We start from the raw sequence: 10,568 nt of genomic DNA on the forward strand, positions 1-10,568 counted from the left end.
GCATGAGAAACCCCAGGAACCCCTTGAGCATCCGTCGTCGCCGTTAGGAACACCCTATCATGCCCTATGTCGTCGCCACCATCGGAGACACCCTGCGCCGCCGCCGTTGTTGGGAACACCCTGCCCTACCCCTACCCCTTCACCGCCGCTATTTGCCTTGCCTCCTTCAAGTCCTCCATGGACACCACCAGCACCTACATGTGGCAGTCGTGATCCGCGACTAGGATCTCGCCTTGGTGGAATCTCCCAGATGTGAGCTTAAGTGTGACATATCTCCACCACTAGACCAGATCAAGTACACCAAATCGAGGGCAATCATGTACCAGATCTGGGGTCGGACCAGGTTGGTAGTGGTTGGGGTGGTGTTGGACTATTGATAGCGATGGGGTTAGAATGGGGGTGCCTCAAGGGACATGTAGCATCACAGGTTCACTCTACAGCAACAGAGGACTCCTGCTCTAGGGTTCGATTTTAGGCTAGGCACGAAGTGAAAAATAATTGAGGCCTTATAGTAGTCGAGCCTTAACGAATAGCTCAAGTTCGACACATCTAGACTTGCGAGCTTCAAGCCAGGCTCGAGCTTAGATCACATCTCAGATAAGCCCATCTCAAATGGAACTTTTAGCGAGCTAAGTTCGAGTAGCTCATGAGTCTCGAGTTTTTTTGACAGCCCTAATCACGTGCAATTTCCCTGCTGATAGGACAGGCGGCTCACGCAACTACAGCCCCACATTGCATAGAAGTTTCGATCAACCACCGTGAGCGTCGCGCGAGATCTCACCTGCCTTGGCTTTTCTGTGGCTGATCAACTCGTCCTGCTAACCAAACTCGTCCATATATTGCTAGGCTCGTTACGTTGCACGCCAGAGTTAAACAATGAGAGAAAGAAGAAGAAGCTAACCGAGTACTGATCGTATGCTTCTCTCGGTTGCTTCTTAATTTGGTTCGTGGGGCTGATTGCATGCAGGTGGCAATAGTAATTGTTGCATGGAACATGCACCACTATAAGTATGCTTCTCGATCCGCAATGCAGTCCCTACGATATCTGCACAGATTGGCACAGTAATTTTAGTGTCAACTAGACAAAAGCGACATTCTCTTCCCCAAGCTAGCTTTTGCACAATAATGGAGGCTCATCGATCGGCAGCCAACTTAGGGTTTTAGTGATGAAGATTCTCCAGACGCATTGGAGGGCTTATGTTTTCAGTTTTGACAACCTGGCTATGCGATGTTCTCAACTGTTTACTGATTTATTTATTTTTTTGAAAAGTCGATGTTTACTGAACTTCACTGCTACTCCCTCCTTCCATTATTGTCGTAGGGCGTATTTTGGTATAAAAAATCTACAAAAGTATATTTTGATATTTTATTTCTCTTGTAATATGTTGTCAATTGCTATAAAATCAACATCATATTAAAAACATTGAAAATACAAATTTATTAATACAACTTTAATTTGTACACTAAACTTTGTATATAACTTGGCTAATTGTTCATCAGAACTTACAAAAATTAAGTTTTTAAAATCAAATAGGTCTTATAAAAGTGGAGGGAGCTGAGCCGTAGTGGTTCCTTGGGCTCCCTCCTAAGCCGGCGATCTGGATTCGATCTCCTTCTGCAGCTTGCTATATTGAAAAAAGAAAAAAAAACGCTTTATAAAAGTTACTGACAGGTAAAGTTTAGGAACGAACGGAACATTGTTTAGTCAATTTGATGTCTAAAAGAGTATTGTTTCACCCTGAAAAGGATCTAAGTATATATGGCCATTGATCGAGCCAGCTGTCAATGCACTTACACGGACCATGGTAAGCACTAAGCATGTCTTATGCCATTCTTTATCTTTCCCGGAAAATGTTTAAATAGGTGAAGATCGGAACATGAATATATTATATGTAGCCATATATATATGGTCTATGCATGAAGCTGAAAAATGCATAGGTAGACATAGCACAAAGTACACAAACAGCTCATAATGGCCACCGGAGAATCGCACAAGGGGAAAAGGATATAGCAATGCTCGATCGTTGTCATGGGAATGGCACGAGGGAAACAGAGCAGAATTGCACCACAATGGGCGAGAACAAAAGGCTAAAACTTGTCGACAAGTCTTTATGAAAAGAAAGGGCTTTCCATATGCATCGTATAGATAGAGCGGCGAGTGCCCGTGTCATCTTGGAACATCAGCACGAGCGAGAGCTCGACACATCACTGGCCAGATGAAGCCATACCGGGCTCTCGCTTTTGCTTCAGCTCTTGCAGTTGCAGGTACGATACGATCCCTCGATAGCAGATACGGTCTCTACTCGATCTCTAGTGTATAATACTGGCGCGTTACCCGGCTCAACGATACATGTCGTGGTCTAATTGCGCAAACAACACAGCAACTGGGCCGGGCAGCATCTCTTTTAAGCGAAAGCGAGATGAGCGTTGCAACGATTGGAGGAATAAGCACAGCAATCATGGTGGGAGTTGTTGGTCAGAGAAACAGCCGAATATTCACTACTCTCATCGACATGGGGAAGAGGCGAACACGATGACGACGGTGTATTGTTACATACTCCATATGTTTATGTTATGAGAGAGAGAGAGAGAGAGAGAGAGAGAGAGAGAGAGAGAGAGAGAGAGAGAGAGAGATCGGCGCCAAAAGGACCCTTGTGTTGTCTGCAGATGACACCTAATTTAATTTGGGTCGCTAAATTATGTGATCTGTTGTTGTATGAAGAATAATCTAATCTTGATCAGCTTGGCGATGCAAAGAGGGGGTCAAAGACAAGCGAGAATCCTATGCGCTGGGACTAGGGATTAACTAAACAAAGCCTCCACTACATGTGATACGAATTGTACGAAAGCTGGGGGCAAATCCTATCCTAAATTCCAGTGAGGATAGGATTAGCTGTGTTGCACGCGTTAGTCCGATGCGCCCGCAATGAAAAGAAAACCAAATCACGATGTTGAGCACAAGAACGTAGTGGTACAGTCTCTCGATCACCACGGCCTCCGAACTATGGCGAATGATCGACACGGGGGATAGGATGGCACACTGAATTTGAGCCTAGCTAGGATTTTGTGGGCACATGGAGTGGTAGGAATAGATAGATTGGTCACGCAGTATGGATTAGTGATATCTTAGCATGTGGACGCGGGTTCTTGGTTGCCCTGGAGACTATATTACAAAACATCGTCACTGAGCGAGCTAGATACTACGAAATAGAATGGGATTGCAAATGTTCCAACTGCGGTTATTAGTGAAGAACCTTTACAGTACACCATGATACTAGATGATGAAGAGTATCATTGTTATGATCCAACCGTCCATTTTAGTAGGTATTATTGTAATTATCTTGATACCCTTAGGGGTAATTACGTCATTGACTAACCGAACTTCGGACCTTCGCCATCTATCATCGACCGATCGACGGAAGCTGGAAACCCTAATAAATGAAATGAACAGAATAAGTGAAAGCTTATCCGAAGAATAAACTAACATTTTGATTTTCCCTAATTAAACATATAATTTACAAGTTTATTATGGTTTTTTTTTTCAATCCTACCCTTATGATACCTATAATACTCTTTAATGATACCCATGATACTGATGGACGATAGAGTATCATTAAGCTAATCTAAACCACCGGATAAAGAAAATAAACGACATGCACTTATTTAAGTGTACCGTAAAAGTCCTCAATAGAGGATGCAGACTCGACCAATTAATCATCTGCAAGCGCATTCGGCAGGAAGAAGCAAGTACATAGCGATTTCCGCCCTTTAAAAAGTAGCAATTTTTACGAGGTACCTCTAGCTAATGGCCCAAGTTCTAGTACTACTTCACTTCGATGCAGTGAGATCAATTCTTTCGTTCGCGGTTAACCTCCTCAGGTTCGATCGTGTGATCCGCGGACCGGACGGAGGTAAGCATGGTGGTCCAGCCGCCGTGATCGTCCGCGGCACGCACGATTCAGCCCGTACACGCACGTCGGCCCACCAGCGTGCCGCGCCTCAGCCCGCGCCCGAGCCGAGCGAGCCAGTGCGCGACAAACTCGTGCCACGCCCACTGCACGGCGGGCTTCCTCAAGTCCCAACCCACACCACTCGGCGCCGCACTTACCGACCCAGAAAAGGGCCAGCACCGGCCTCGCGAATCCAAAGTCCTCTCCAGCCCGTCGCTATTGGAGTCGAAGGTTTATAATCCTAAGTATAGGTTATAGATCTTAGTATATGTGAGATAGAGTATAACGTTTGTTTAAATATTACACTTACACCCTGTGCTGAGAAAAAAATCCTCTCAAGCCGTTTCCGCCTCTGTTTCTTTTGCAAATAAATTTTATATCTTCTATAAAAGACTTTTTTATAACAATACGTATCTTTTTTATCTTTTATTTTCGGTCTAGCTATTGGATCAGAAGATATATATATAAATTAAAATCTTACGAAAAATCTTTTATAAGAAAGTCTGTAAAAATCATATAAAATTTACTTCTCTTCCTTTTCCCCATCTCCGTGCGCCGGTCTCTCGCGAAACGCGACCCATCTCGCGCATCCACCCCCACCGCGCGTCCGCCATGAAGGACCCCTTCGAGGCGGCCGTCGAGGAGCAGGACTCGCCGCCGGAGTCCCCTGCGCCGCCCGACGAGGACGCCTCTGCCGCGGGACCCGCGGACGCCGACGACTACGACGGCAGCGGCCCGCGAGCCCTGCCGCCGCAGCGGCCTTTGTCTGTGGCCGCGCCCCAGGCGTCGCTCGCTGCGGCCGCTGCCAGGGCCAAGGGGCGGGTGCAGAAGGAGCAGGACGATGACGACGAGGAGGATGACCACATGGAGGTCGACCTCGAGAAGCTTCCCTCCAGCACTGGCGACCCCGACAAGCTAGCCAAGATGAAGTTAGTGCCCGATTGTTCCTTTTTCTGTTGCCTGGCTTACTCGTGGTTCAGATTCGTCGATATTTCATATTCCTAGTTGATTTTTCTGACAAATAGTTATGCATTTGTGGATCAGCGAACCCTAATTCTGCCTATGCTGATGGTATATACACCGGTTACAATAATAGTGTAAATTGTTGTCTATTGAATCCAGATGCTTGGCCGAATTTAGTACTTTTTAGCGTAATTCACCCTCAAATTTTGTATATTCAGTCTTTCAAATGTGTGTTTGGTTGGAGGGAATTGATAAGAGGGAATGTGAGTTTAGAGGTGGAGGCTTTATAATCTCTTGATTGATTAGCGGGCATGGGAAATTCAATGGTACGAGAAAGGGAATTTGAGAGGCCGACCCCCACCATTTTAAATAGGCGGAGGGGTGGTAATTGTTTTGTTAGTGGAAGATGGATGCATCTCCACCGTTCATCATGACTTAAGTTACAATTTCCCACCCCCAAACCCACACACCAAACGGTGGATAAGAATCCACTCTTAAACTCCCTCTCTTAATTCCCATCACAAGCCAAATAAGGGATTGAGACTAAAAGTCCAGCTCATGTATTAATTCGCTCTGTCAGCTCCCACCTCTAATTAACATGCCTCTTCCCATCGCTTGCCAAACATGCCCAAAATAAACTTGTTTCACTGATGATCCACGAATTGGAAAATGGAAAATGAAGTTAATTCTGAATTATTTGCTAAGTGACACATACATTTTGTTTTCTTTTCTTTTTTCTGTGCGAGGATTTATATTACCTTAGATAAAGGACTTATATTCCATTACAGAAATTGTTTGTAAATTCTGACCGTCTCCTTTGTCACTTGTCAGTGCTATACTGTCCCAATTTACAGAACAACAGATGAACCGATATGAGTCATTTCGGAGATCTGGATTCCAGAAATCTAACATGAAAAGGGTATGACCTCATCATTTGCATTAAATTTAACTTATTCATATAATATTAATAATCTGATATGATGCATCATCCATATTTCATATTTATCTCAATTGCCTCATTTTTTTCAATTTGTAAGTGAATATGTGCATGTAATGTGGATATTTTATCTTCTTGGTCTTGAGTGTACTATGCACATTAATATCTTGTTGCGGAATCTTAGTTCTTACAGTGACAGACTACTAAAGAAAATATCTCCTTTTGCTCTGCTAGGAGAAAAAATCTTGGCTAGATGTCTTGTATGAAGCATGCCTAGATGGCACTATATGTTACATGTCTTTATTTCTCGAAAGTGTGTAGATAAGAATGTCACCTGTAGTTGTTTGTTCATAGTTTGGGAACTTGATTTTGTCATCATGCTTACTCTTCTTGAATGAGAACTTGATTTTGTCGTCATGCCTACTCTTCTTGAATGAGAACTTGATTTTGCCGTCATGCTTACTCTTGTTGGATGAGAACTTGATTCTGTCATCATGCTTAATCTTCTTGGATGAGAGCTTGATTTTGTCGTCATGCTTGCTTTTTTTTGAAAATTTTAAAAAGCTTGTAATTTTTTTATCATAGGAATTTATGGGCAGGGTAGAAGGTGTATGGTAACATCCTCTCAAGAGTTCATTTTATCTTCTTGCAGTAATGAGTAAATAAGGATAAGTTGCAGGGATAACTGGACAAGTGTTTTCATGTGTTTGTTCTCTGGTTATTCAAATTGGTCTGTGGCCAGATTTCAAGAGTTGATCCATTGTGTTTACTTGCAGTTATTAGTGGGCATCACGGGAAGTCAAAAGATTTCTATCCCAACGTCAATCGTGGTATCAGGAATAGCAAAAATGTTTGTTGGCGAACTGATTGAAACAGGCAAGTTCAGAGTAGTTCTATTGTTTACCCTGTTCCTTTGGAATTCTATCAGCTATGGTGTCAATCTATGAGATATTTTGTTTTTATGTGAGCATGACAGCCAAAGTGTCCAAATTTGTTCTTATTAGGCCATTTTTTATGTTTTTAGTTTGGCTTCTGTAGTTTTACCTGTCCAAAAGTCCATTTCTGCTGCCCAATATGAACCACCAGCTCTTTGTTAATAAAATTTGCCAGGCTGGCATCCTTGGTCGTTGTGTTGTTTAACAATTCGATTGTGTGTATTGCAGCCAGAATAGTTATGACTGAGAGAAAGGATTCTGGACCCATTAGGCCTTGCCACATCAGGGAAGCGTACAGAAGATTGAAGCTTGAAGGCAAGATCCCACGGCGATCTGTTCCTAGGCTCTTCCGCTAGAACTGAAGCACCTCCATGGATCCAAGTCGTGGAAATTTGGCTGTGCATTTTCTGTGTGCTTCCACGGCCCTTTTCATTCATCATTGCGCCAAAATTGCTCTAGGGAAAACAAAGAACAATACTAAGTGCAGGCTCATGCACTATGATTGTGAGACTTATCCTGAGTTTAACCCCAGGATAAGGGGTGTTAACACTTCACTAGTCTCGTAAGTGTGCTTTGTGCTCTGTTTCTCTTCAATCCTGAAAACAAAAACGGAGAATGGTTCAACGCTTCAAAATGCATCGGTACCAGGAGACGACGAGGCACGGAAGCAGCGGCGATGCACACGGTTCTTGCGGGGACGCATTCGACGGGGCGATTAGACTTGCGGCGTTTCTGATATGCTGCTCAGTTTGGGTGCTTCAGAGTCGCGCAAGTCCAATGATTGGAAGTAACAGGCAGCAACTCAGGCAGCGTGGCTTGTGGACAAACCACCGGATGTCCGCACTCGCCTTCCCTGCGAGATCATGCCAATTGCCAAGAGGGGCACGTGCCCTTGTCCCCTCCTCGGCTACCTATATTTGACAGAGCTTGCTTTAAGAATTTTTAAAACAAAGTATTTCTAGTTGTAAAAAATTATAAAACTGAAGTTGAGGGTATACTAGAGATGTTTAAGTGAACCATATTATTTACATTTTAAATTGAAAATAAATACTTAAACCACTATATATTAACTTATAAATACTAGATCTAAGGCAAAACTGAAAGCTGAAACCCTGTAAACCAAGATCTATAGTCACAGCATGGGGATCTCTTCTAGATCAACCTCATCAGGAAACCAAGAGCAGAGGAGTACTGATTGTTGCCATGGGCAGGTTCAAGAGCGATGAAGGAAAGTGGAAGGCGTATGCAAATGAAAGACGAGTACCGGAAACGAGGAGAGTTAGTGGTCTATACTCTTATATAATTTACCAGCTATGATAGATTAGGACGATCTTCACTGTCTACCCACGTTGATTAAACGGCTACTGTATAAAGTTGAGCCTTATTTTTCTTGCAAAAATACTATCAACCACTTATTATTTGCATTTCATACTATATGTTTCCTTCTATCTGTTAATTCATCTCTTTTCATTTCAATCGACGCACAGTTCACTTGTGACAATCGCTTTGAGCCGCCGCACGATGCCTCGGATCTCGACAAGCGATGAGGCGGCCACGACTGAGAGGTTGACGCTCATATCGCCACCGTGCACCCCGCCGATGAAGGGGACGACACGGAGGTGAAGTTCAAAGGTGAGTACAACGAATCATCCCCGACCGCCTCCTTGGATCAACTCATTGCAACCTACTCAATGCCGGCCACCTCCAAGATCTGCTCACGCCCACCTACTTAATGTCGAGCACCTTCGTGTATGGCTTATTGCCACCTCCGCGGATCAGCGTGTGGGCACCTCTCAACGCCACGTCTTCCATGCCGGCCTTCGCGTCCCACCTTGAGCAATCTACGAAGCAAATGGTGGGCATCATACGGTGGCATGAACACTCCTCACGGCGTCTGCAGACCGCAGCCCGTTGTCTCTTGCCCTAGCGCTCACTAGACAGGCACCCATTCCCGTCACGCTCCCATACGCGGGTGGAAAACTAAAATGGCGCACGGCCAGTGGACACTGCAAGATTTCTTCTCAGGGATTTGGTTTGTTATTTATTTCTCTCTCTCTCTCTCTCTAGATATCATACAGTATTTCTTTTGAATTTATTTTTCTTGAGATGGTTTAATATATGCTCGTTGGATTTATTTTCCAAGATGTATGTAGATCTACCTAACTCAATTTGTACTAAGTTGATTTCTGAGAATGCCCTCTACTGCTTGGTGAAATGCCGCATCCAACAACTGTTGCACACCGCAGCTACATAGCAGTGGAGCCTACAGTGTCCAAGATGAAATTTGGGTACACATATATATCCCTATCCCTCCAATTTATTTTCTCTTTTATCATCAAGCGATGACTGATGTTAATACAGGTGATAATTATGCTGACACACCTCGAATTCATGGAGGATATGATAAATCTATGTCAATTTAAGGTACCATCGTAGCTAATCTAAATTAAGAAGACAATGGTTTAGTTTATTCCCTTCAGCCTTTGTACCTTGGGTTCTATTATGTACTACTTTTCAGATATAGGTTTATGTATCTATATGGCTTCAGGTTTGTGCGTATTTTCTTGGAATTGTTTGGTCAAAGCTGCAGGTTTGTGCAATGCACTAGCCACTAGCACACTAACTTGCCCAAAATATGTTTGATGAAGTGCTTTAATTGTAGAGAATGATACTTTGAATGTGGTTGCACTTGCAGCACTTTTTAAGAAATTATGTTTACCCTGAACACATGTAATTAGAAAAAAAACTGAATGATAGGTGTGATGATCTGTTCATGATATTGGTGTTCTTTATGTCAACCAGGAGCAATGACTTCATCCGCTACTACATGCGGTCATAAGCAATGTGTCTCGTGTTCAGTCAGCTCACTGTCAATGCACTGAGACAGCAAATAAAGGTGTGATTTGTTTTCTCCAATTTATTTTGAGCAGCATTGCTTGCGTCCATTAGATTTACGCTAGCTCTTTTTCATTTTTGAAAATTTATGATGTGTCGTGTTGTTTGAAAATGCCTTAACATCATGCTTAGACTTATCTAGAAATGTGAGCATTCATAGGTGTTAATACAATTTTTTAACTTGGTGGAGCCACACCATTTATATAATAAGTTATCGTAAACTTATACACTATAGTTTGTTCAAAATTTTGACTCTCGTTGTAATGTTATTGATTTCATGTATTTGAATCCATCACAATATTATTAATTACGCTTACTATTTTCAAAAGCCGGCAAGTTTAGATACCCTCCCCGCTTTAACAAAGTCCCACTGCTTCTTCCAGTATCCATCACTCGCAACAACCGTTAGAGTTGCAGAGAAAAATCCCAACCAGAGCATGACGATAAGCTGACGGCCCCAAGAAACCATTTTTTTTTTTTTAAGAAATGGAGTTGTTGGGTAACAGGAGCATTCTCTAAAAGGAAGGTTGACACAAGGGTTAACTAGCACCAAAGTTAGGTCGTACGGAGCTGATTCTATTTGCGTCCTCTGAATGATACTCGCACCTTGTAACTTTCGTCATCGCCGGCTTGGTCCGTCCATGCTTTGCTATAGTCTGGACGAACAGATGAAAGCCACCACGCATGCATCACGCCGCCGCATTGCCGCTTGCTGCCTGCCTCGTCCCGTGTCGGGCTAGCTAGTATTCTTCTTCCCTGCCGCAGATGCGCCTGATATACTAGCGCTCACGGCTCACCGCTCGTATGTGCAGCTGCTGCAAACACTCTTTTTTTTTTTCGTGGCGATTTCCTGCTCGATCCAGCAGATTGAAACCAAAAGACGAGATC

General features: G+C 43.4%; 1 protein-coding gene across 1 annotated transcript; it reads left to right on the top strand.

Annotated features, from left to right (window-relative positions):
* The first annotated feature begins 4,481 nt into the window (after positions 1–4,481).
* On the top strand, positions 4,482–7,339 carry LOC133918075 (transcription initiation factor TFIID subunit 11). The gene is made up of 4 exons (XM_062361838.1): positions 4,482–4,879; positions 5,745–5,832; positions 6,627–6,730; positions 7,018–7,339. The coding sequence occupies exons 1-4, from the start codon at positions 4,563–4,565 to the stop codon at positions 7,139–7,141; spliced, it is 633 nt and encodes a 210-aa protein (XP_062217822.1). The 5' UTR covers positions 4,482–4,562; the 3' UTR covers positions 7,142–7,339.
* Positions 7,340–10,568: the final 3,229 nt, after the last annotated feature.

The sequence above is a fragment of the Phragmites australis genome, chromosome 1 (assembly GCF_958298935.1).
Source record: "Phragmites australis chromosome 1, lpPhrAust1.1, whole genome shotgun sequence".
In the NCBI taxonomy this organism is placed as follows: Eukaryota; Viridiplantae; Streptophyta; class Magnoliopsida; order Poales; family Poaceae; genus Phragmites; species Phragmites australis.